Source organism: Chiloscyllium punctatum, chromosome 36, assembly GCF_047496795.1.
Source record: "Chiloscyllium punctatum isolate Juve2018m chromosome 36, sChiPun1.3, whole genome shotgun sequence".
NCBI classification, from domain to species: Eukaryota; Metazoa; Chordata; class Chondrichthyes; order Orectolobiformes; family Hemiscylliidae; genus Chiloscyllium; species Chiloscyllium punctatum.
Window position 1 is genome coordinate 73,497,301 of NC_092774.1, and position 27,450 is coordinate 73,524,750.

The following is a 27,450-nucleotide window of genomic DNA, read 5'->3' on the forward strand; positions in this document are numbered from 1 at the left end:
CACCACTTCCTCTGGGCAGCTCATTCCATACACACACCACACTCTACATGAAAGTTACCCCTTAGGACCGTTTTAAATCTTTCCCCTCTCACCCTTAACCTATGCTTCAGGCTCACTGCCTTTATTCCTGATGAAGGGCTTTTGCCCGAAACGTCGATTTCGCTGCTCGTTGGATGCTGCCTGAACTGCTGTGCTCTTCCAGCACCACTAATCCAGTACTTAACCTATGCCGTCCAGTTTTGGACTTCCTCTACCCTGGGATAAAGACATACAAAGCCGGAAGAAATTCAAAAGGAATAAAATTTCGAGCCACAGGGAAAAATAAAATTGTGGCTGCAGCTTTTTTTCTCCTATTGACATTTGGACGCTTAAAATCTGTGTCACGCCTGCACCTCCACAGAGCGTACTGCGCATGCTTCTCGGTGTCAGCGAGAACTGAGCATGTACTGCGGTGTCAGCAAAAGCACTGAGCATGCTCGTCGCTGTCCGCGGAAACGGCGCTTGACTTTCTTCTGAAGGACCAATGGTGAGACCCGGAGGACCGGAAGGAGCCTGGTCCTCCTGCCATTCAGAACAGCCTCTTTGTCTGAACGCGGAAGTTGCGTCGTGAGTTTCTGAAGCTGCTGTTGTTCCTCTCTCCCTCTCTCTCTCTCTGAATGAACGTTGAGCTTCACCCCAGACTGCAACTCTGTCCAACATCTGTGGGTACGGCACTCCCTTTTCTCACCCACTTTTTCATTTCTTTTTCGTTCTGGGATTCAGGAGCTGACTTGCACGGAGTGAATCCAGGGAAGGCACAGACTCTGGAAAAGTTGGTCCAGGTCTGTGTCTCAATTGGCAAACGCATAGCAAATGCAGTACCACAATGTAAAGTTAAAGCCTATTGCTTTAAAAAAAGGCAGAAAGCAGGTGCATGGTTTAAATGATAATATATTGGTATGTGGAGAAAATGAGGACTGCAGATGCTGGAGATCAGAGTCAAGTGTGGTGCTTGAAAAACACAGCAGGTCAGGCAGCATCCGAGGACCAGGTAAGTCGATGCTTTGGGCACGAGCTCTTCATGAGGAATGCTGTGTGGATGTACAAAGGGACCTCAGCGTCCTTCTGCACCAGTTGTCAGACAGGTGCAGCAGGCAGTCAGCAAGGCAAAGGAATTGAGTTCAAAAATGGGGTTGACTTCCTGCAATTGGGGCGGGGGGGAAAGGTGGTCATTGAATATATTCAAGTCTGAGGTCATCTGACTTTTGAACAACAAAGAAGTGGATGGTTATGGGGAAGGCAAGAAAATGGTTTTGAGACCATTACAGACTCGGACAGCACAGACATAGACCCTTCAGTCCAACTCGTCCATGCTCTGTTCACATACTAAAATAATCCCATCTGCCAGTGTTTGGCCCATATCCCTCTGTCCTAAAACTGGTCCTTTTTCTAAAAGCTGGTCCTTCTTCTCAAGGATACCGTGTCCTTGGTTTTTTTCAGAGTGGTGGTAAAGTGGCCCCGGACTCCAAAATGGATGGTTTAGTACAGAAATGAAAAGGGTATTGGTCGGCTTTTTTGTTTACACGTCAACAGATGACACTTTAGGCCCAAGCTTTTATGTTTTCGAAGTGACCTGCATAATGAAAGACAAGTGATCTGTTGTGAAAGCTGAGGCCTTGTTTGAGTGAGTTCAGCAGTGGACTGTGTGGAGAAAGGAACAGCACAATTAAGTCGAGTTTAGACAGACTGAGTTCTGTGAGTATTCTATATTCTGTTCTTTGTGTTTCATTCTGTATTCTTGTGAATACATTTATCTGTTTTAAATCCTGGTAGTCAACCTAGCTAACTTTGGGTAATTTTCACTGTGCACTTACTGAAACAAATAGCAAAGTTATGGTCTGCGCTGCCTGCTTCAGAATGTTTTGAGTGGTCTGGCCTAGTCCATAACACGTCCAAACCTTTCCCATTCATGTCCTTATCCAAATGTCTTTTAAATGTTGTAACTGTACCTGCATCCCCGCTTCCTCTGGACATTCATTCCACATACAAACCATTCTCTGTGGGAAAACAGAGGTGTCCCTCCTGTCTTTTTAAAATCTTTCTCCACTCACCTTCAAAATTTGCTCCCCAATCTTGAAACGCCTACTCTAAGGAAAGGAAACCCATAATTCACCTCATCTATACCCCTCATGACTTTATAAAGCTTGATAAGATCACCTCTCAACCTACTATGCTCCAGTGAAAAAGGTCCCAGCCTATCCACCAAGATGTAGGTATATTCATATCCAGTTCAATGTTGGTGCAGATCTGTTCAATGTTGGTGCAGACTTGAAAGACCAAATGGCCTACTCCTGCTCCCTGTTCTCTCTCACTACGTCCAGGACAGCAAGAGACCATAAGACCTAGGAGCAGAAATTAGGCCATTCAGCCCATCAGGTCTGCTCCACCATTCAATCATGGCTGACAAGTTTCTCAACCCCATTCTCTTGCTTTCTCCCCGCAACCCTCAATATCCTTGATACACAAGAACCTATTTATCTCTGTCTTGAATATACTCAGTGACTTGTCCAACACAGTCTCTGTGGCAATGAATTCCATCGGTTTCGCACTCTCTGGCTACAAAGGTTTCCCCTTTATCTGTGTTCTAAAAGGTCTTCCCTTTACTCTAAGGCTGTGCCCTTGGGACCTCGTCTCTCCTATCAATGGAAACATCTTCCTAACATCCACCCTGTCCAGGCCAGTCAGTATTCTTTATGTTTCAATTAGATCCCCCAAGCGTGGGCTGTAAATCAGCAGAAACCAGACCCTTCAGGATGAGGTACAGCATGGATTAGGTTCAGCAAAGTGAGAATGGAGGGAGAATGTGGGGATGGAGATTTTCAGCGTTTAGGAAATAAGAGAGGAAAGAAAGTTCAATCTAAATTAGAATTGAACGGATGGGCTGATGGGCCAAGGAGTGGCAGATAAAGTTTCATTTAGATAAATGTGAGGTGTTGCATTTTGGAAAGGCACATCAAGGCAGGATTTACACACTTGATGGTAAGGTCGTGGGGAGTGTTCCTGCATCAAGAGACCATGGAGTGCAGATTTGTAGTTCTGTGAAAGTGGAGTCACAGGGAGACACGGTAGTGAAGAAAGCGTTTGGTGGCGCTTGCCTTTATTGAGCAGAGCATTGAGTACGGGAGTTGGGAGTCATGTTATGGCTGTACATGACATTAGTTCGGCCACCTTTTAGAATACTGCATTCAGTTCTGGTCTCCTATGTTGGAAAGATGTTGTGAAACTTTAAAAGTGTTTGGAAATGATTTACAAGGCTGTTTCCAGAGTTGGAGGGTTTGAGTTATAGGGTGAGGCTGAAAAGACTGCGGCTGTTTTCCCTGGAGCGTAGGAGGCTGAGAGATGACCTTATAGTGGTTTATAAGGGGCATGCATTGGAGTCCAAAATGACGGAGAGAGAAAAAGAAATTTACAATGCAGTGAATCTGCACAGTTACTGGACATTGCAGTGAATCTGGGAATGGTTAATGAACAGCAAAATTCACAGCTGACCATGGAGGAACCTGTGTGGGGGAGCTCACAGAACAGGAACAGAGAAGTGTATAGTCTTCAACGTGTAACTTAGCTGTAAGTCTGCAGTCGTGAATGGAGTGGATTCTTTCTTGATTATATGTTTTACTGACATCTGTCTCTTGATTAAATTTTAAAAATATAAACCACAAGTACTGTGTTAGCCCGGAGCACTTTTTTAGAGCAAAAAGATGGTGCTATTTTCTGGGTCTGTAGATTGTGAAGGAACAAAGGTGGCCTTTATGAGAGTGATATGCTCTTCCTGTCAGATGTGGGAGATTAGGGAGAGTATCATGTTACTGATGATTATGTCTGCAGTAAGTGTGTTTGCTTGCAAATCCTATTGGATTGCGTGGATAAGTACCTCGAACTGTCGCTGCAAATGAGGAATTTACAAGACCTGGGGGTATGATGGTTTGGCAATGATCGGAAGGGAAAAAAGCCGCAGCTACAGTCAGGGAGATGGGTTAACTCCCGGAAAGGTACGAGGGGTAGGCAGGTAGTGCAGGAGTCTTCTGTGGCTGTCCCCATTTCAAACAAGTCTGCTGTTTTGGAAAATGTAGGGGGTGATGGTCTCTCAAGGAATGTTGCACGAACAGCCAAGTTTCTGGTCTCGAGACACCCCTCATTGCATGAGAGCATATGTCGGGTTCCAAGCGATCAGTTGTGATAAGGGGCTCTTTAGTCAGAGGTACAAACTGACGCTTCTGTGGTTAGCAGCGAAAAATCAGAATGGTGTGTCGCCTCCCTGGTGCCAGGATCAAGGATGTCTCCGAGAGGGTGCAGAATGTTCTCAAAAGGGAGAGGGACTGGTTGGAGGTCATTGTACACATTGGAACCAATGACAGAGGAAGGGAAAAGGATGCAATTCTGAAGGGAAAGTGTAGAAAGTCAGGCACAAATTTAAAAAAAAAGAGGTCCTAGAGTCAAGAAAAATCTGGATTACTGCCAGTGCTATGAGCTTGTGAGAGTTGGAATAGAGAGGACAGAGCAGATGAATGCATGGCTGAGGAGCTGGTGCATGGGAGAAGGGTTCACATTTTTGGATCATTGGAATCTCTTCTGGAGTAGATGTGACCTGTACAAGAAGGATAGATTGCACCTGAATATTGGAAAAGAGCTAATATACTGGCAGGGAAATTTGCAACAGCTGCTCGGGAGGAATTAAACTAGCAAGGTGGGTGCGTGGGGAGGTACCCAGGGAAATAGTGAGGAAAGAGATCAACATGAGACTGGTACAGTTGGGAAAGGGAGTGAGTCAAACAGTCAGATTAGGAAGGGACAAAGCAGAGAGCAAGGTAGGACTGACAAATTAAACTGCATTTACTTCATTGCAAGAGGCCTAACAGGGAAGGCAGTTGAACTCAGGGCATAATTAGGAAGATGGGATATGATATCATAGCAATTACAGAGACGTGGCTCAGGGATGGGCAGGACTGGCAGCTTAATGTTTCAGGATACAAATGCTGCAGGAAGGATAGAAAGGGAGGCAAGAGATGAGGGGGAATGGGGTTTTTGATAAGGGATAGTATTCCTGTTGGACTTAAGGAGGATATTCCTAGGAATACATCCAGGAAGGTTATTTGGTTGGAACTAAGAAATAAGGAAGGGATGATCATCTTATTGGGATTGTGTTGTAGACACCCTCATGGTCAGTGGGAAATTGAGAAACAAATTTGTATGAAGATTTGAGTTACCTGTAAGAGTAATAGGATGGTTATTGTTAGGGATTTTAACTTTTCAAACATAGACTGGGATTGCCATAGTGCTACGGGTTTAGATGGAGAGCAATTTGTTAGAAACGGACCTAAGGGGCAAGTTTTCATGCAGAAGGTGGTGTGTGTACAAAGCTGCTAGAGGAAGTGGTGGGTGCTGGTACAATTATGATATTTAAAAGGCATCTGAATAGGTATATGAATAGGAGGGGTTTAGAGGGTTATTGGCCAAATGCTGGCAAATGGAACTAGATTAATTTTGGATATCTGGTCGACATGGATGAGTTGGACCAAAGGGTATGTTTCTGTGCTGTGTCACTCTCTGACTCTGGCTTGCCACTAATGTTTGCCACATCTCTATGTTCAGTTTCTTTCTGGTGTCGGTGTCAATACCTTGTTGTCTCATTCCGACCCCATCTCCCACCGGATTGACAATGATGACTTTTGTAATCTCTTTTTTACAGACTTTCTGAAGACGGAAGTTTCAAAATCAACAGCTTATGCTTGACTCTCCTGCTCCTCGGATGTTGCCTGACCTGCTGTGTTTTTCCAACACTACACTTTTTGACTCTGATCTCCAGCATCTGCAGTCATCATTTTCACATCAATGTCTGACAGTCACTCAATCCATCGGGACAGCAAAGATTTTCAACTCTGATTCTGTGAGATGGAGCAATGCTTTTTGATTCCTGTTTCATAATGTTTTCAGCATCAGTGGGACTGGATGAGAGACCCTACTGTTGCAATGCACTGAGTGTGGAGCCAGAAACAGTTATACGGCCTGGAAAGAGGAATTCACACCGGGGAGGGGCTATACACACGTTTGTGTGCGGCTGAAGCTTCAGCCATGGAGAAACCTGAGGAATCCTGCCCCATGGAGAAACCATGGAAGTGTGGCGACTGTGGGAAATGCTTCAGTTTCCCATCTGCTCTGGAGACTCATCGGCGCAGTCACACCGGGGAGAGGCCATTCCCCTGCCCTGAGTGCAGGAAGTGTTTTACCCGCTCCTCCAACCTGCTGGCCCACTTGCGGGTCCACACAGCGGAGAGACCAGTCTCCTGCCCAGAGTGTGAGAAGAGCTTTGCCCAGGCCTCTACCCTCGTGGCCCACCAGCAGGTCCACACTGGGGTGAGATCCTTCCCCTGCCCTGTGTGCGGGAAGGCCTTCAGCAAATCCTCCAACCTGCTGACCCACCGGTGGGTCCACACTGGGGAGAGGCCCTTCAGCTATTCTGAGTGTGGGAAGGCCTTTGGTAATTCCTCTGCCCTGCTGAGGCACCAGCGGGTCCACACGGGGGAGAGGCCGTTCCCCTGCCCTGAGTGTGGGAAGGGCTTTAAACGCTCCTCTGACCTGCTGGACCACCAGCGGGTCCACACAGGGGAGAGGCCGTTCAGATGTCCTCAGTGCGGGAAGGGCTTTACCCAGGCCTCCAACCTGCTGAGGCACCAGCGGGTCCACACCGGGGAGAGGCCGTTTGCCTGCCCCAAGTGCAGGCGGAGGTTCTCGTCGTCCAGTAACTTGCAGAGACACCAGAGGGGGCACCAGCAGATTCCGTCGGCGACGCTGATGTGGGTCACCCCCAGGACTGAACCTCCTGCCTGTTCTGACAGTGGGTGCAGGGGGAGCGTCAGTCTTTGTTTTCTGCTAGACAGCACCCCCACACCCCTCCCATTTTCCTCCAAACCCAGGTTAGCTCACGGGCGGCACAGTGGCTCAGTGATTAGTGCCACTATGTCACATCGCCAGGGACCAGGGTTCGATTCCACCCTCAGGGTGACTGTCTTTGTGGAGTTTGCACATTCTCCCCCCATGTTTGCAAGGCTTTCCTCTGGGTGCTCCCACAGTCCAAACATGAGCAAGTGAATTAGCCAAGCTAAATTGTCCCAACGTGTTCAGGGATGTGTAGGTGCAGTGTATTGTTTAGGGGGTAATGTAGACTAATGGGGTAGGGGAATAGGTCTGGGTGGGTTACTCTTCAGAGGGTCGGTGTGGAATTGTTGGGTTGAAGGGCCTGTTTCCCTGTAGGGATTCTGTGAGCTTTGCTTGCAGTGGTGCTCACTGAGCCCTGGACTGCACGTTCCCTCTGAAGTGATCCGCACAAACCTCAGATGGCATCCAAACCAATGTACCAAACTAAAGGGGTAGCCATGGGCACCCGCATGGGACCCAGCTGTGCCAGCCTCTTTGTCGGGTACGTGGAACAGTCCATTTTCCTCAGCTACACCTGTTCCTCCGGTACATCGAATGACCATATTGGTGCCACTTCATGCTCTCATAAGGAGTTTGAACAGTTTGTCATCTTTATCGACACCTTTCACCCCGACCTCAACTTCACCTGGACCATCTCCCTTTCCAGGACCTCTCCATCTCTGGCTACCGACTAACCGTGGACATCTACTACAAGCCCACCGACCCCCTACCTAGCTACCTAGATTACGCCTCCTCCCACCCCGCCTCCTGTAAAAACGCAATCCCATATTCCCAATTCCTCCACTGCATCTGTTCCCAGGATGACCAATTCCACCGTAGAAAATCCCAGAGGGCCTCCTCCTTCCAAGTTCGCAATTTCTCTTCCCACGTGGTCGACAATGCCCTCCAGCACATTTCCTCCACATCCTGCAACACCGCCCTTGAACCCCCCCCCCCCAATGGAACAAGGACAGAACCCACCCCTAACCGTCCTCACCTTCCACCCCACCAACCTCCGGATACATCACATCAGCCTCTGCTACCTACAAACGGACCCCACCACCAGGTATATTTTTCTCTCCCCACCCCTAACAGCATTCCAGAGAGGCCATTTCCTCTGCGACTCCCTCGTCAGGTCCATACGCCCACAACCAGCCCACACCCCACTCCCGGCCCCTTCACCGCCACCACAGGAAGTGTAAAACATGTGTCCATACCACTCCTCTCACCTCCATCCAAGGCCCCAAAGGATCCTTCCACATCTGACAGAAATTTCCCTCGACCTCCACCAGTGTCATCCACTGTATCCATTGCATCCAATGTGGGCTTCTCTCCGTCGAAGAGACAGGACGCCAACTTGTGGATTGTTTCAGAGAACCACTCTGGGACACCCACAAACCCCACCGCCCTGTGGCTGAACACTTCAACTCCCCCTCACATTCCATCAAGATCATTGAGGTCCTGGGCTGTCTCCATTGCCAAACCCTTACCACCTGACGCCTGGAGGAAGAACACCTCTTATTCCACCTTGGGACCCTGTAACCACATGGGATCAATGTGGAATTCAAAAGTTTCCTCATGTATCCTCCTCCTCCTCCTCCTCCTCTTTTCCCCCCCCCCCACCTTATCACAGCCCCAAGCCTCCACTCGCCCTCCTGACCTGTCCATCACCTTTACCATCTATCCACCCCAGACTCCTCTCCGACCAATCATCTTCATCTACTTATCACATTCTCAGCTCCCTTCTCCCCAACACCACCCCCCCCTTCCATTTATCTCTCAGCCCTCCCGGTCCGCAAGCCTCATTGCTCATGAAGGGTTTATGCCCTAAACGTCAATTCTCCTGCTCCTTCGATGCTGCCTGACCTGCTGTGCTTTTCCAGTACCACACTCTCGACTGTGTCCACCGATGTTGTCAGAGATATAGGACCTACTCCAAACTGATCCACAGTCCAGTTGATGGGACAGGAAACCGCTTCCTTTCTCGAGACAAGTCTCCCGGAGAGAACTTGCTGGCTAACTGATGTACTGAACTTCACAGTGCCCCACTGCTCTCAGTTATCTGGAAGGGGTCCACACATGTGCCTCAGGTGGTGCTCGAGACCTTTAATATCTCTTTGGGATTGATCCCCATTCATTTGAGGCTGTGTCGTCATACAGCCTGGAAACAGACCGTTCAGTACATGATCCCCAACTAAACTAGTCCCACCAGCCTGCTCCTGGCCCTTATTCCATAGTCATAGTCATAGAGATGCACAGGACAGAAACAAACCATTTAATCCAACTCATCCATGCTGATCAGATATCCTCATATAATCCTACCGAAGGATGCAGGATTAAGAGTTCTCTTTGGCAGAAGCTGTAGTAATGGACTCAAAGTATGCGATCATATTTCATCTCATATTTTAGGGACATGGTAACTAGATTTAGCCTGTCTACAATAATATATATAAAGAGGAGGGGATCATAACACAGGTAATGGAAAAATGAATAAGGAATGGAAGGGGTGGGGGGGAATGGTAGCTAAAATACAGTGAAATGGGGGAGATTTCATTCAAATCTAATTTAGAGGTATGTATGAAAATATAGAGACTGCAGTACTGAACATGACAGTAAAATGTCCCTTTCCAAAAGTAGCATGTGCAAGAAATCAGACAGAGATCATAAAATCCCTACAGTGCAGAAAGAGGCCATTTGTCCCATTGAGCCTGCACTGACACACCAAAGACCATCCCACACAGGATCATCCCGTTCTCCTGCATTTAGTATGACTAATCCACATAACCTACACATCACAGAGCAATTTCTCATGGTCAATCCACCTAACCTTCACATCTTTGAACTGTGGAAGGAAACCCATGCAGACAGGGAGAACATGCAAACTCCACACAGACACTCACCTGAGGCTGGAATTGAACCTGGGTCCCTAGTGCTGTGAGGTAACAATGCCAAGCACTGTGCCACCTCAATATGATATAAAATTTAAACAAATGCTCTAAGCTGCAAATTTGTCCATGTGAAGAACTTACTGCAAATGATTTGAAGCAAGATCCATATGAATTGTGTTTTGGGAGAGATCCAGAACGTATTTAATTCATGATTGAAAATCTTCGACTTTGGAATGGTCTGCGAGAGAGAGTGTTGGAGTCAGATTCAATTATGGCATTCAAAAGAAACTGAAAAGGAAAGTAATCAGTGTTCGGTGAAGAGTAACACTGGATACTGTGATGATTATAATTAGGTCAGTCAGGTGAGTTCCCTTATTGGGGGTGTTCACCTGTTCTTAACATTTCACTTCAAAAATCTTTAGATTCCCAATATCTGTCGGGTGCTTTCTCTGTTCAAGTGCCTACTCGAGTGACTCAGTGTCAAGTTTTGTTAATGAATTGTTCCTCTGATATCTCATGAGAGGGGCTATGATATTAACAGTGGTATCTAAATAGTTGTGGGTCACAATGTGCTCAAGTGAGAAAGAATAAACTGACCATTCTTAAATATTCATTTTTAAACCATGCAAATAAAATTAATGTTTGGAAAGCACACAACTTGTCATGTATTAAGAAGATCAGAAATAGGAATGGGAATAGGTAATTGACTGTTGAGATGCTCTGTCTTTCATCACCATCCATGGCTGATCATTTATCTCAATTCTCTTTCCTGCACGTTTTGTTTTCCATGTCTTCACCTGATGAAGAGGCTACGCTCCAAGCCCGTGCGATTTCAAATAGACGTGTTGGACTATAGTTGTGTGACTTATGACTGAAAAAAATTGATTATGTTATTACACAGACTGGAGCAGTGGGATTTAAACCTGAGCCTCAGGGCTCTATGGGAGACTACAGCTGCCTCACAAAAAAAACCCTGTGTAGTAAATAGGTCCTCTTCTGTTGAATGAGAGGAAACACCTTCCTCCTCAACATGAGACATGACCACTGTACCCCCACAGCCCATTACAGTAAATTGAGTCCATCTCCTGTTGAATGAATGAGTGAGAACACTTTCCTCCTGAACCCCTCGAGACCATTGTAGTAAAGGGGCGGGGACAGTGAAGGGCCTGCGAACCTCTCCGCCAATCCCAAAGGCTGCGGTCGGGGCGGACGAATCGGAGAGTGACATTCCAGATTGTGGCAGCTTTTCTAACTGCAAATCCGGCCGCCATTGGTCAGGTGGAGTAAGGTGTGTTCTGAGGGGGCGGGGCGTGGATGACGCGCGTCACAGAAGGAGGAGACGGAGTGATGAAGAAAAACAAAGATGGCGGCGCGAGGCTGCGGTTTTCTCATCGACTCAGCGGGCGGTTTCTGACGGAGGGAGGGGGGCAGACAGGCATCGTTTACCTCAGAAAATACCTTTAAAATACATTTCAAATTAAAGCCGGAACTTTTCAAACAAAAGTTGTGAAGAAAAGGAGACAGTGCCCGGTGGGGTTTATTGTTTATTTTTGTATAATTTCCGGGGCCCGGGAAGGGGGAGGTGACGGTTACCGGGTGAACGAGAAAACAAATTAAAAATGTCGGCGGTGGAGGAGAGAGAGCCGGCGCCCGCGGCTTCTTCGGCGGCGGCCGGAGCCCAGGAGCTCAACAACCCCCCGGAGCTGGAGGAAGGTCCGAGCTCCAAGAAGCGGGGGGTCCGGCTGGAGGCTGGATTTGCTCAAGGCTTGTATCTATTAACTTATTTAAATGGTACCTACTGTATGGGGCTATGGTTTACATTAAAACCGGAGGATCATGTCAGAGTGTTTGTTTATATTGAGCAGTTGTAGTTGGTAAAATACACTCCCTGGAGGAGCACCTTCTATGATGCTGCATTTCTTACCTTCTGCCCTTCCCCCATTTGTTATCTCACATCTCGATTTTACATTTTATTTGATCAAATTTAATTTCATATTAATGAGACTTGGTATTCACTGTGTTATGAATTTGTTTGTTGGATTATTGTAAGAAAAAATTAATGGTGTCATGTCATTTCTGATGTCAGAGTTTGACATTGAATGTGCAGATGTGAATATCAATAAGTTATGAAAATAAATCAAGAACTTGTGGTTCTAACAAAAAAGCAGTTCACTGATTGTGAGAAACAAAGCTCACACACCTCAATAATTGCAGTCCGAGACAAAATCTGAATCAGCAGCGTCCTTTATTTTACACTTGCAAGTGGGTGAGATGGCCAGTGCCTGTAAGGTAGAGGACATACACACACCAAGTTCAATTCATACATAATATTTATATGATTTGATGTCTTTTGTTTTACATCGCTCCTCCCCTGCTTACATCGTCCACTTCCCTAAGACCGGCCCCCATTACCCCTGTTTATCTCTTGCCTTATCCGGCCTTGTCTGTGACAAAATGCTTATTCCTGGCCTCACAAAGCTGTTTGACCTGATCCTGCTGTAGGTCATTGTTGGGCATATTCTTTCTTCATCATTATCTACCCCCTTCATCTGTGCCTTTCCCGAGGCTGTTCTGATCCCGATGACCCTTTTAATTGGGGTTTGTTCCTGTGTTTTTGTAAAAGTGGGAAGCAGATGTTTATACCTACTGTTTGTACAGGCGTATCTAGCTTAACTTCATCCCCTCACAACATCTTATCTATTTGCCCGTAATGTCTGCCATTGTTTTACTGGCACATCTCATTCTGACATACAATTTTAGCTAATACAAAAACAATTATATATTTCCTCCACATTGTTTCCATTCTTGTTGACTCAGCTCGTGGCTAAAACAATTACACACTGGTGTGAGTTCATTTTACTTTGTAAAATGGAATTGCAGAAGTAACATTAATTTACCTATATCCCACAATTTCCCCCTTTTCTTTAATTACCATTTGTTATCTTCTGCATTTTCCTTTTAGGGGCACCTGTTTCATCAAGGCTGTTTCAATCGGTCTTTGGGTGAGCCCTCGCATACAGGGTATGATACAACAGCCAATGCCCACTAATACCCCGACTACTACTATCAGGGAAGTAAGGATAGAAACCACCATCCCCTTCTACCTTCCAAACCAGGATTCAAGCCATCCTGTGAGAGATGTATCTACTCCTGAATTCTCAGCCAGTTCCTCTGCTAAGGTAGTCAATCCTCTTAAGACCTGAGTAATTGAACCATCAGGTGCAGTGTTATTAGGAATAAAGTTACAACAGCTTCCTCCTAACATCTCACACACACACACACACACACCCTTTTTCTGCTAAAATCCTATCAAGGGCCATTCTGTTTTCCCATACCATCCTACTTGTCGCATCAAGCTGGTCTGATATTCCTTTAACCGCATCTCTTGTATAATTTATAAATCACTGTTGATTATAGAAAATGTAATTTATCCAATCTACATTTTATTAATTGTTACCCACCAAAAGAGAACTAACACAAAGCCTGCTGCAATCTGGTTACGAGCCTTGAATTCATCAGGTAGCCCCCTAGGGACTCCTACAGAATAGAGATAAATCCTGTCATCGAAAGAAGTGTCTAACAGTAATCTCTTACCCCTTCCCTTTTTCCGTCCTATCTTTTCCTTCTCAAATGCCAGGGTAAATGGAATTGCCAATTGTACAATTGTACACATCCCTCTCCAATCTGGAGGTAGCGTGGGTCTCAATATTTTGCCTCCACAGTCCCACCACAGATCCGCTCGGGGAACCTTTAGTGTTGAGTAGTTCCCTCCCTTCTCCGTTTCGGTAACATTCTTAATCTCTGTACATAATTTCAGCTCCCCCAAATCTTACGACCGACTTGTACCTCGTCTACGCACACACGATGTGTGATTTCCAACTGCAGCAGAAAGCAGGGGGGGAACTTTTGCATCTTTATTCTCCAAGGGAGGGAACATCAGAGATAGGGAGGTACAATTCCTATCATTCCACGCAGTCTCATCCTGATACAGGGCTATCATACATTTCATGCCCTTCCTGTCTCGCTTCCACCTGGAACCACCTGGGCCACTGGCCTACCGGAGGCAAATGCATAGAAATTCTTTTGTTCAGACTTTTCACAGTATACTTTACCCATTCAACCCAGGCATTTGCATCCCCGTACCCAGTTTCTATTTCAATGGTCTGTTTCAAGTCCTTTACCTCTATAAATTTTACTACTTTAGGATCATCGGGAGGGGTGAAAGATTGTATCTTATTACCCAGTAGTTCTACCCGTTTTCCCTGTCCTACACTAATTGAAGAACAATAGCCCAAGAAATCCTTCCCATTTGCTTTCATTTCTATCCCAAACGTTTCATTTCATTGTATCTCATAGGTGCCACCCACCCCCCCAGGATTGTTTCATGCCATGTAGTTTTCCTTATCGTTAGGTATATTGGGTTACACTTTTTATCAGGACAATCACAAGCTGGTCGGAAGGGGGCCCGATGTACTGTGACGAGACCATTATACTAAGTGCCATCCCCATAGGACTTAAGATGTATCTCAGAGCTGCGGTACTATCTCTGATTATCTACATCCCCACAATTTACTAAGCTGCATACATCAGCGTCTATTACTTGTGGATTATCGGATTCGGGAACCGTTAATAATACATATGAAAATGATATTTGACGAAATCCCAATACTAAAAGGGCTAGCATCATAATTCTAGCAGCATTCCCAGTATTCTAAACATCATGCTGAAGCACAAAAAGACTTAATATACAATCTTACAGAAATAATCCCGCGCTCGCGTCGCCACGGTATATTTAGTTACTCAAAGTCTCTTTAGTCTGAGTTTCAGCGGACCTTGCGTTGATTCGGCTGTCCAGACTTCTTCCTCAACTGGAGATTCCACTGGCCCTTTGATCCGAGTGTAATGAGTCCAGCCTTTCTCCGCTGTCCTTATTGCCGTTTCGGTAGTCAAAAGAGCCTGGTATGGCCCTTCCCAGTCCGGCTGCGATTTAGTCTCTGTCCATGATTTTACTAAGATTCAATCATCCGGCTGGATGGGATGAACGGTGAATTCAAGGGGTGGAGTCTGTGCCAGTAAACCCTGTTTCCTGAGGAAAAACAAAGAGGAGGACAAGCCCAGTATGTACTTCTTTAAAAACAAATCTTTAGTTTCGGGAACTGGCAATTCTCCATTCGTTCCCAAGTAAGGTAATCCAAATAAGATTTCATAGGGGGATAGTCCCAAATCTTTCCTTGGGGCCGTTCGTACTCGCAAGAGAGCTATAGGTAAACATTTGGTCCAAGGGAGTCTGGTTTCTATTATCAATTTAGAGAGCTGTCATTTGAGTGTTTGGTTCATTCTCTCAATCCTTCCCGATGATGGCGGGTGCCATGGAGTATGGAACTCCCAGGAAATTCCCAACCCTTTCATTACCCCCGGTAACACTTTAGAGGTAAAGTGAGTTCCTTGGTCGGAATCAATATGGTTCACGAGCCCATATCGGGGAATTATGTGGTCCAATATTGTTTTAGACACTCCACTCGCAGTGGCGGTAGCTAGGGGGTATGCCTCAACCCAACCAGATAGATGATCTACTATGACTAGCATATATTTTAGTCTTCCTACCCTGGGGAGTTCAGTATAATCTACTTGTATACTCTGGAAAGGTCTCAATCCTGGGTCTCTTCCTCCCGAGGTCTGTTTTCTCAAGACTTTCTTATTTACCTTTCTGCATATTATACATCCCTCACATATTTGTTAAGCAATTGTATATATTTCTTTACATCCATATTCCCTAAGAACTAAATCACACATTGCTTGTACTCCCCAATGGCTGCCTTGGTGTAGGACAGCCATAATCTCTCGCATCATCATTTTGTTTAACATTTCCCTTCCATCAGGTAACCTCCAATGCCCGTCTGCTGTTTTTACAGCCCCTAAAGCTCTCAATTCATTTTCTTCGCTTTCAGTAAATATAGGAGCTTCCCTAGGACTTGGGACAATAGGTATTAGGGAATGAATCACCACTTCTTGTGGGTTCAGGGCTGCTTCCTTAGCCACTTCATCGGCTAATCTATTTCCCCTAACTTCTAGTTCATTTCCTTTCTGATGACCATTTACATGCACTACTGCTATTTCTCAGGGAAGTAATAGGGACTCCAAGACCCGTTTAATCAATTCTTCATGTCCTAATTCTTTCCCTCGGCTATTGATCAGCCGTTGTTCCTGCCATATCTTACCGAAAGTGTGCACATCACCAAATGCATATTTAGAGTCAGTGTATACTGTTCCCTCTTTATTCTCTAATGCCCTAAGGGCTCTTTCCAATGCATACAGTTCACAAGTCTGAGCTGACCACCCATTTGGCAACCATCTTGCCTCCACCACACTACTGTTTGTCCCGTCTACGACTGCATACCCATTATGTCTTTTCCCTTCAGTCACCCGGGATGATCCGTCTATAAAAAGTCTAGCCCCTGCATGAAGTGGAACATCTCTCAGGTCCATGCGGACCTTAGTTTGGTATTCTATAATGTCAAAGCAATCGTGCCCTGGATTCTGAGGAGAGTCTCCTTCCCCTTTCCAAAGAAAGGCAGCTGGATTTAAACAATTGTCAGTGACCAACACTAGATCATCCTTTTGTATTAATATTGCCTCATATTTCAGAATCCGCGAGTCTGTCAACCATCACCCAGCTTTTTGGTTTAGGATTGTTCTCACTTGGCGTGGAGTGCTTACTATTAGGGCTCCCCCAAATGTAAGCTTTCTGCTTTCCTCCACCAACAGTGCAGTGGCAGCCACAGCCTGCACACACTCAGGCCACCCCCGGGATACTGGATCCAGTAGCTTTGAAAGATATGCTACTGGTTGTCTCATTCCTCCCCACCTCTGGGTCAATACTCCCAAAACCGCTCCCTTATCCACGTAGCAAAGAGGTGGAAAGGTTTATCTAGAGAAGGTAAGGCTAACACGGGGGAATGGATCAGATCTCTTTTGAGTTCCTCAACTAGGTCTTTTTCCTCATCATCCCAACTTAGACATTTTGCTTCCCCTCTAATAGTTTGAGATATAATTTCTTAGTCTTCTGTGCATAGGAATCAATCCACAATCTGCAATAAACCGTTAGACCCAAAAATTTGCGTAACTCCCGTTTCGTGCTGGGCAGTAGCATCCCCACTATTCCCTCTATCCGTTCCGGGCTTACCTTTCGCTTTCCCTCACTAACTAAATGTCCCAAGTATTTCACTTCTTGCTCCACTTTTTGTAGTTTGTTTTTAGATGCTCGCAGTCCCTGCTGACCCAGGAAATTCGATAATTTGTTAGTGGCTTCTACTACTCTTTCTCTTTTCTTTTCCTGTTACTAAGAGGTCGTCTACATACTGCCACAGGGTAGTCCCCTTGGGGCTGCTAAATTTCTCCAAAATTTGTTCTAACATCTGTCCAAATAAATTCGGGGATTCCTGGGGAAGCACAGTACACCGGTATTACTGTTTCTGTCCTGTCTTAGGGTCTTCCCACTCAAAGGCAAACAAATTCCTCCCTTCCTCTGCCAAGGGACAAGCCCAAAAGGCATCCTTTAAATCTATCACACTAAACCATTTGTGGTCATGAGGGATCTCACTTAATAAGGTATAGGGGTTTGGCACCACTGGGTGCCTGATCTGTACTATTCAATTTAATGTTCTCAAATCCTGCACCAATCGATCAGTTCCATCGGATGTCCGCACTGGTAGAATTGGGGTATTATAAGGAGACTTACATGGCTCCAACAGTCCATCTCTAATCAATCCTTCAATTACTGGCTGCAGTCCTCGTTTACCTTCTATGGAAATGGGATATTGTCGCTCACAGACAACGTCCCCTTTTCCTTTTTTTTAAATTTACTTCAAGGGGAGGGATCTGTAGTTTTCCACAATTCCCTTCCCTAGCCCATACAATAGGGTCTATCTCTCTCTCCACATCCTCTGTCAACATTGCCTTTGTACAACTAATTCTTTTTCCTGAATTCCAATCCCCAGTCCTAAGAGGATAATTAAGTCTCTCCCTAATATGTTACTTCCTATATCAGAGATATACAACAGTTCCCCTGTGACCCTATCCTTAGGACCTTCTATCATCATAGGTTCAAATACTGGAACAGCAAATCCTTCCCCTTTTACCCCCGAAACAGTAATTGACCGTGTTGACATTCCTACTTTCTTTGGTTTAAAATTCAGTGATGACCGTGCTGCCCCGTATCTACTAGGAAGACTACCTCTTCCCTACAGGGTCCCACCTTCAGGTTTATCAAGGGTTCCTGGTGGGCCCCCGAGGGCAGGAACCCCTGACACCCCTATTCTTCATCAAAATTCATAAGCGGAATTGCCCTCTCTTCCCTTTTCAGAGCAGGACACTTCCGCTTAAAGTGCCCTATCTTTCCGCAATAATAGCATCCTGCCTGTGGAGACCTCCAGCTCTGCCCCTGTCGCTCGAACCCTCTATCAAACGCTCCCCCTTGTCCTCTCTGTCCGACATGCTGCCACCCACCGCTCCGGTTGCTCACTATTGGTTCCACTCTTTTCTTAACTACCTCATCAACCGCAGCTACCATCATTTTCACCTTCTGTTTCTGTCTCTCATCCTCTCTCTTTACAAACACTTTCTGTGCCTCTCTTAACAATTCATCTAATGGCTTTTCACTCCACCCTTCTATCTGCTGTATCTTTCTCTGTATGTCTGGCCATTCCTTTGTCACAAAATGTACTTTCAAAAGACCCTGTGCCACTGGGTCCTCAGGGTTCATTCCAGAATATTTCTGCATTGAGTCTCTTAATCTTTGCAAGAAAGCTGAGGGAGTCTCACCTTTCTCCTGTCTAACTTCAAAGGCTTTAGTCAAATTCTGTGACTTCGGAACTGCCTCTCTTATTCCTTTTAGAATCAGGTCTTTCAATTCCCTCATTTCTTCTCTATGCTCCGGATTTTGATTTTCCCACTGGGGGTCTCTGAGGGGAAACTTCACCTCTCCCTGTCCAGCATCCTCATCTCCAATGGGTGGTTCCCTGTCCCATATTTTAATGGCTGTTCCCCATATAAGTCCCCTTTCTTCCCCAGTAAATAGTATATTCAAAATAGACATTAACTCAGCCCAGGTATACAGACTGGGCCCCAAAAATTGATCAATTTGTTCAGACAACCCCACCGGATCCTCAACCAGGATCTTCATTTCTTTTTTAAATGTTCTGACCTCCCCACTGCTGAGGGGGACACTTACAAACCCAATCTCTTTGTCCCCTATTGGTACCTCCCGAAGGGGATAAGTCATTACGTTCTTCCCCTTTTTCTTTTTTAAAGAAATATTGCAATATTTATAGCTCCCCATAACTTCAAACACCAATTCATCAATTCATGCTTGACTAACTTTAAAGCCTGTTCCAACTTGTAAATATATTTTACATTTTGAATATTAAATACTGAATTCAGTATTTAATATTCAAAATGTAAAATGCATACAGTTCTCAATTTTGAAATCCACTGTAATCACCCAGTTTTAGTCCCTTAATTTAAATCCAAAATTAGTTTTCTCAAGTAGTGCTGACCAATCATTGCTCAATTACAATACTATAGGTCGTGAAATAATCAGAGCTGCCTTAAAAGAATTTGTCTATTCAAGTTAAAAACAAAACTTCTAATGCATGAACAATGGCCGAATCCAAGGTCACAGATATTAACCATAGAATTTTGTTTTTACCACAATCTAATGTTGAACTGAAACTTCAACTGTCCTCCATAAATCGCTTTTATGTAAAGATAAAAGAGATTAGTTAGAAACTGATAGTAAGGCAGTCATGACCTGTAAGAAGAACATTCTTTTTTTTTCATAATCTCTATAGAATCCTTAGCCTTAAAAGAAATCATGTTAAGTTTCCATAATAAAAATCAGATTCAAAACAGTCCTGGAACTCAAACTCCAGGGAATAAAACGCAAACATTCAATCACCAACAAACAAATTGGTGCATTCAAACCAAATCACAAAGGTTAAACTTTCTACCAGCTGTACAGCTCTTTTCATTCTCTCTCTCTCTCTCTCTCTCTCTCTCTCTCACTCATTGACAAATAAATTCAGATATTTACAAACCCAGTCTTTGTCCGACCTGTATTTTGGCCAGAAGAGGCGGGACGAAGAATGGATTCCTTAGTCCATAGGAAGCAACAATATTTAATCATCTTTTTCCCTTGTACAAGTATTATTTTGCCAATTCCACAACATCCTCCCCAAAGGACTTTCTGGAGGTATGTTGTAAGGGACCCCACCTCCATTTCCATTGCTTTTTCCTTCTTTTGTTTTCCCGGAGGCTTTTTCCTTACCCACGGCACAACCCATATTGAGTTCCTTCATTAGTCCCTTATTAACTACTAAAACTCAATCCCGGCCACCAAGGCAATACTTAAAAGTCAGGTTTCTTACCTTGGTCTGTGCACAGAGTTGCCTGGCCCCTTGTCGCCGTATTTTCTATCGAACGTCTATCCCTGTCTGATTCAGATGTCTCTCTTGTGGGATTCGTACCAGTCGCCCAAGGGAGCAGACCAAGCCAGGACACGAGACCGCTCCTCAATGGGGAACGGGACACGTCTTCCCAGTGTCCAAGGCCAGCCACTCCCTCCGGTGATGGAAAAAAAAATCCCGGATAGCCCCCAATTGTGAGAAACAAAGCTCACACACTTCAATAATTGCAGTCCGAAACAAAATCTGAATCAGCAGTGTCCTTTAGTTTACACTTGCAAGTGGGTGAGATGTCCAGTGCCTATAAGGCAGAGGACATACACACACCAAGTTCAATTCATACATAATATTTATATGATTTGATGTCTTTTGTTTTACATCGCTCCTCCCCTGCTTACATCGTCCACTTCCCTAAGACCGGCCCCCGTTACCCCTGTTTATCTCTTGCCTTATCCGGCCTTGTCTGTGACAAAATGCTTATTCCTGGCCTCACAAAGCTGTTTGACCTCATCCTGCTGTAGGTCATTGTTGAGCATATTCTTTCTTCATCATTATCTACCCCCTTCATCTGTGCCTTTCCCGAGGCTGTTCTGATCCCTATGACCCTTTTAATTGGGGTTTGTTCCTGTGTTTTTGTAAAAGTGGGAAGCAGATGTTTATACCTACTGTTTGTACAGGCGTATCTAGCTTAACTTCATCCCCTCACAACATCTTATCTATTTGTCCGTAATGTCTGCCTTTGTTTTACTGGCACATCTCATTCTGACATACAATTTTAGCTAATACAAAAACAATTACATATTTCCTCCACATCGTTTCCATTCTTGTTGACTCAGCTCGTGGCTAAAACAATTACACACTGGTGTGAGTTCATTTTACTTTGTAAAATGGAATTGCAGAATTGCAGAAGTAACATTAATTTACCAATATCCCACACTGATATTAATGGCATTGTCTCATTTGAGGATGATGACTTGAGTCTGACTAACAAACCGTTTCATGTAGTCACCCAATTTAATTAAAATTTTCTTTAACTTAATTAAAGAAAATAACTCTGGCATTCTAAGATTTGTACAATTTGTTTATAAGATTTATTTATACGTCCATTGCTCTCGATGTGGTCTCTGCCACATTGGGGAGACTAGACACCAATTTGCAGAACATTTCAGGGAACAGCTGTGGGACGCCAAAACTAAACAACCCCACCGCCTTGTGGCTGAACGCTTTAACTCCCCCTCCCAATCCATCAAGGACATGCAGGTGCTCTGCTGCCTCCCCCTCCAAGCTCTAGCTACCTGACGCTTGTAGGAAGAACACCTGGTCTTCTGCCTTGGGACGCACTAACTGCATAGGATCAATGTAGATTTCACCAGTTTCCTTATTTCCCCCTCCCCTCCACCCACCTCCACACCACACACCTTGTCCCAGATCCAGAGTTGAAAAATGTGGTGCTGGAAAAATGCCTAGAGGCCATACCTCTAGGAATTCCCTGGCTGTTCTCTGGCATGGCACTCATCCACAGATTCTATCAACAAAAACATTGACCTGGACCCAATATACCGGCCACTGCAGCGGACAATTGGAACTGACAACCGGAAGCGGCAGAGACAAACCACTATAAATGCTGGAGGAAACAATACAGAAGCACTTCACAGGAGGCTCCCAAGCACTGAGGATATCACCTAGACAGGAGATGAAACGTCTGCAACACAAATTCCCAGCTCAGCGAACAGAACCACAACAATGAGCACCCGAGCTACAAATCTTCTCTCAAACTTTGAATTGAGCATAGGAGTTGGGATATCCTGTTGCAACTGTCACGCATGTCACACAACACAAGGCATGGTCCTTCTCTGACTGACCATCCCTATGAATATCAGGGGGAAGACACCCCTTTAATTATAACATTCAGGAAAGATGCCTTACTTCAACAAAGATGTGCTGTGGTCACAGATGTTTGGACAGAGGAAGGGAATTGCAGTCTGGGGTGAAGCTCAATCTTCATTCAGAGAGAGAGAGGAGCAGCAGTAGCTTCAGAAGCTCATGGTCCAACTTGTGCATTCAGACAAGAGGGGGGCTCTTCTGGGCAAAATCTGGGAGTGAAGCAATGTCTCCCCCTTTTCATTCCTTATCCTGGGAGGGAGAGAGAAGGGGGGAAGCACTGTTCACTTGCAGCAACAGGAGGAAGAGAGTATGAATCCAAGCAGGGAGCAGACTCTGCAAAAGTCAGCTTCAGTCGGCTTCTTCTGGAATATTGCGTGCAATTCTGGTTTCCATCCTATCGGAAGGATGTTGTGAAACTTGAAAGGATTCAGAAAAGATTCACAAGGCTGTTGCCAGGGTAGGAGGGTTTGAACCACAAGGAGAGGCTGAATAAGATGGGGCTGTTTTCCCTAGAGCATCGCAGGCTGAGTGTGTGTTTTTTAAAGAGGTTTATAAAAACTTGGGTGTGGATGGGGTGAATAGACAAGGTCTTTTCCCTGGGATAGGGGGAGTGCAGAACTCGAGGGCATAGGTTTAGGGCGAGAGGGGAAAAATTTAAAAAGGACCTTGCAGTCAACCTTTTTTTGCAGAGGGTGATGAGTGTATGGAATGAGCTGCCAGAGGAAGTGTTGGAGGCATCTGGATGGGTATATGAAAAGGAAGGGTTTAGGGGGATATGGACCAAGTGATGGCAAATGGAACTAGACTAATTTTGGATATCTGGTCGGCATGGACAAGTTAGATTGAAGGATCTGTTTCTGTGCTTTATGTCTCTGACTCTATGACTAGTGAAAAGCGTTGGCATTCGTCGAAACATTTATGCAACAGAAAATTATAAGAGGGTAAGCCTCACGTCATTGATCCATGAATCCTGGTGAAGTATGGATGTATTTCCAGTAATAGAGTCAGTATAGCATGGAAGGAGTCCAAAAGACGGCTTCTTTTACAAAAAGTCACACTTAAAACTTAAATCTGAGTCTTCTGGAAATGTAAGACAACCGTGCGTTAATATAAGACAGATAAGTCTGGGGTATATGTTACGTATTTGATGGAATGTTTATGGCTCTAAAAGCCTGATTTGCAGTTGTTTCTGAGCTCATAATATTGTACTGCAGAATATTGTATCTCTTCAGTAAGAACGTCAATACCGCATGATAGATGTCAATTCAGCAACTTGAGTGAACTCTTCATGGAGTATGCAATCCACTACATTACCCTGCTGAACACATTTACATATAGATCAGCACAAAGATCTTGGGTATTAAGAGAGGAAAGAATGATCCACAGAAACTAGAATTGTGTGTTTTGATTTTCTATTGTGGACTGACAGCGATGACCTTTGCAATCTCTTTCGACAGGAATATTACAAGAGAAGAATTTGGAGGCAGAAATCTCAGACCAAACATCACATCGAAGTCTGACAGTCGATTGATTCACCAGGACTTGGATATTGATGGCCTTGAAAACAAAGGGGAGAAGGTCTGCCTGCTTTGTTAGATTTAAAACGTCAGTGTGACTGGAAACTCAGAGTCTCACACACCCACACACCAGAGTAGTGACTGGAACATGCTTTACAGACTGAATGAGAGTCCTCCAATTATCAGCGGGTTCACCAGTAACACCACACACATGGTGTAAGAGTGAGCGAGTTTCAACTGATTGTTGAACCTGGAGAAATACGAGGACACCTGCACCATGGAGAAATCATGAAAATGTAGGAACGGTTTCCCTTCCTCGCCTGCCCGATATTCATCAGCATTTATACACCAGGCAGCGGCCATTCACCTGCATTCAGCACGGGAAAGGCTTCACTCAGTCTCATCACCTCTTGGTCCACACCGGGGAGAAACTGCTCATCTGCCCTGTATGCTGAAGCAGATGAAGGACATTTTTTATCCTGGATGGAGCATTCTGCAGGTATACCTGAAATAGATACATTTGTCTCTGTCCCATTGAGTCTCCAGCACAGAACCAGGCCAAGCTGCTCAATTGGTCTCTGTGTTTATTCTCCACCTGAGCCTCCATCCACCCCTCTTCATTGCCCCCCATCTTCCCTCCATCAGCATAAAGGTATCCCCCACTTTTTCAAAGTTCGCTTTACACTACTTCACTTTTACAAAAGACCTACATTAATACCTGCTCCCACAAACCGAAAGAAATCTGAAGAGGATTGGCGTTTTTACAAAGAAAGGCATCATACAAATTAATTCATGGTAATTGCTTCTTCGATTTAGGCCATTTCGGCGTATGAAAGGAACACTCTACTTTCAAATAGTGGGGGAAAGCTGTATCAATACAATACATCACAGTCTCAGGCCCGTCTCGCTTGGTTTAGGCACACACACACCCTCAAGCCTGTGCTAATTCTTAATCCTTACTTAGACTTGCTATTTATTGCCCGTGTGTGGTTTCTCTTCCTCTGTTCACCTCCCGTTCATGTGTTTATCAAGATACACCTTAAACATTGTTAAGGTGCCTGCTTCCACTACCTGCACTGGCAGTGCGTTCCAGGAACCCCCACCACTCTTCTGTGTGATTCCCCACCCCCACCACCTCTCCCCCAAACAGTCCCCTGCTCACCTTGAACCTGTGCCCTCTTTTAGTTGACCTTTCCACTTTGGAGGGGAAAAAAAACGCCTCTGACTATCACAGAATCCCTCCAGCGTGGAAACAGACCATTCAGCCCAACAAGTCAATACCGGCCCTCTAAAGATTAACACATAGAGACCCGTTCCCTTACCCCTATTAATCTACATTTACTCCTGACTAATGCACCGAACTTACACATCCCTGAACACTGGGGCAATTTACACACAGACAATCCAACTTAACCTGCCTCTCCCTGGACACTATGGGTAACATAGCATCGCTAATCCACCCTAACCTATACATGTTTGGATTGTAGGAGGAAGCCGGAGCAGCCAGAGGAAGCCCACGCAGACACGGGAGGTGGGGTGCAGGGATAATGTGCCAACTCCACACAGCTAGTTGCCTGACACTAAAATCTAACGCAGGTCCCTGGCACTGTGAGGTGTCAGTGCGAACCGCTGAGCTACCCTGCCACCCCTGTCCAGCCAATCTGTGTCTCTCATTATTTTGTCGAGGTCTCTTTTCAGCCTCTGTTTTTCCAAAGAAAACAATCCAGGTTTATGCCTCCTCTGCTCGTAACGAGAGCCCTCCAGACTATGCAATGTCCTGGTGAACCTTGTCTGTATCCTCAGCCAGAGCACCCACATCCTTCCAGTAGCACAGTGACCAGAACTGCACACAATATTCCGAATGTGGCCAGAATAAACAGCTGTAATGTAACTCTTACACTCAAGGAAGCGTGCTGTGTACCTTCTTGACCACCGTGCCCACCTGCATTACCACTTCCACGGATCTATATGCCCAGACCCCTCTGTATGCCAGTGCTCCTATGTGTTCTGCCATTTATCATACAATTCTTATATTTCCTTCATCTCTATCGAGCTTCACCTTAACTGTCTTTCTCTCTTCATCTCTTTTCCCCCCTCCTCACATCAGCATACCATAAGACCACAGGAGCAGAAATTAGGCCATTCAGCCCATTGAGTCTACTTCACCATTCAATCACGGCTGATACGTTTCTCAACCCCATTCTCCCCGAACTCCTTGATCCCCTTGATACTCAAGAGCCTAGCTATCTCAGTCTTAAATATACTCAGTAACTTGGCCTCCGCAGCTTTCTGTGGCAGTGAATTTCATAGATTCACCATACTCTGGCTGAAGAAGTTTCTCTCCCCTCTGTTCTAAAGGGTCTTCCCTTGACAGGAAAGCTGAGCCCTCAGGTTCTAGTCTGTCCTACCAATGGAAACATCTTCCCAACATCCACACCGTTCATTATTCTGTAGGTTTCAATTAGATCCCCCCCCATCCTTCTGAACTCCATGAAGTATAAACCTAGAGTCCTCTAATGTTCTTATGTTAAATTTTTCATTCCTGGACCATTCTTTTGAACCACCTCTGAACACGTTCCAGGGCCAGTACATCCTTCCTGAGATATGGGGCCCAAATCTACATACAGTACTCCAATTGTGGCCTGACCGGAGACTTACAGAGCCTCAGAAGTACATCCCTGCTTTTATATTCAAGTCTGATCAAAATAAATGCCTTCATTGCATTTGCCTTCCTAACCACTGACTCAACCTGCAAGTTTACCTTGAGAGAATGCTGGAGCAGAACTCCATAGTCTCTTTGCACATCAGATTTCTGAATTTTCTCCCCATAATCCTTCTGTTCCAGAGTAGCAGCAGAGATTTCCAGACACCTCGATTGTTTTCAGGGATACCAAGGGATCTTGGGAATTGCCACTATCGCAGGAGGAGGCAGAGGGGAATGTGACGTGGTCCTTTAAACTGCAGCACTTTCCAAACTCCCTGAGTCAGCAGGAACTCTTTCTGGACCAAGAAACACTGAGAAACTGCTACATCAGAAGACCTCAGAGGCAGAAATTAGGCCATTCAGCTCATTGAATGGTGGAGCTGACTTAATCATTCTTAAGTATCAAGGGTTACGGGGAGAATTGGGTTGAGGAACATATCCGCAATGATTGAATAGTGGAGCAGATTGAATGGCCTAATTTCTGCTAGTTAACCATCCCCGGGAAGAAGGACGCAAAACAACAAACTGTTTCCTGGGACAGATGAGCTAAGTGTTTAATAACCTCATGACAAAAGGACAATTAAGTTTGTCTGTGGAAGGAAGGCCCTGACGTAAAAGGGTTTTTTGCAGGAAAGGCTGTATCAAACAAACCACAAAACCTCGACGATAAGAAGGTAAGCTACAGACTAGAGATCTCCAGAAGTGTGAGGAGGTGGTGTTAGAATCGAAAGAAACATCACATCATAGATTTGAAAGTGAGGAATCTCCACCAGAATTCAACCTCAGAATGATGTAGCAGCAGTACTTGGAGGAAGAAGAATGCTGCATTGAATCCCTGGACACTTCCAGAGACATAAACTGTTGGTGGAAACTCAGTTAAATTCAGCCATCAATTGGGAGATAGCCAAGTTGTGAGTGAGGTTGAACTTGGTTACTTGAGTTTTATTTGTGTTCTTACATACAATAAAGTGTAAATCATTGTTTCAGCAGTTAATTGTGTGCAGTTTCTGAGTTAAGAGCCAAATTAAGGTGATTCACCCACAACC

At 45.1% G+C, this 27,450-nt stretch overlaps 1 protein-coding gene and 1 long non-coding RNA gene across 5 annotated transcripts; one reads left to right on the forward strand and one right to left on the reverse strand.

The window, feature by feature from the left end:
• Positions 1-593: 593 nt before the first annotated feature.
• LOC140460660 (uncharacterized) lies at positions 594-27,393 on the forward strand. Of its 4 annotated transcripts, none has more exons than XM_072555274.1 (5): positions 594-705; positions 5,726-10,201; positions 10,646-11,274; positions 23,641-24,199; positions 26,546-27,393. In XM_072555274.1, exon 2 carries the CDS (start codon positions 6,109-6,111, stop codon positions 7,123-7,125), a length of 1,017 nt encoding a protein of 338 aa, XP_072411375.1. In that variant the 5' UTR covers positions 594-705; positions 5,726-6,108; the 3' UTR covers positions 7,126-10,201; positions 10,646-11,274; positions 23,641-24,199; positions 26,546-27,393. The 4 variants fall into 4 exon arrangements, 2 of the variants coding, with proteins under 2 accessions (XP_072411375.1, XP_072411374.1); XM_072555273.1 differs by having other exon boundaries at positions 614-821; XR_011954266.1 differs by lacking the exon at positions 5,726-10,201 and having other exon boundaries at positions 658-705.
• Positions 12,066-20,469, reverse strand: LOC140460661 (uncharacterized). The gene is made up of 2 exons (XR_011954267.1): positions 20,264-20,469; positions 12,066-14,925 (listed from the first exon to the last, which is right to left on the reverse strand). It is a non-coding gene; the product is annotated as an uncharacterized lncRNA (long non-coding RNA).
• Positions 27,394-27,450: the final 57 nt, after the last annotated feature.

What these genes read in the sequence shown, in the direction of transcription:
- LOC140460660 (XM_072555274.1), top strand. Translation starts at nt 6,109, where the DNA reads ATGGAGAAACCTGAGGAATCCTGCCCCATGGAGAAACCATGGAAGTGT.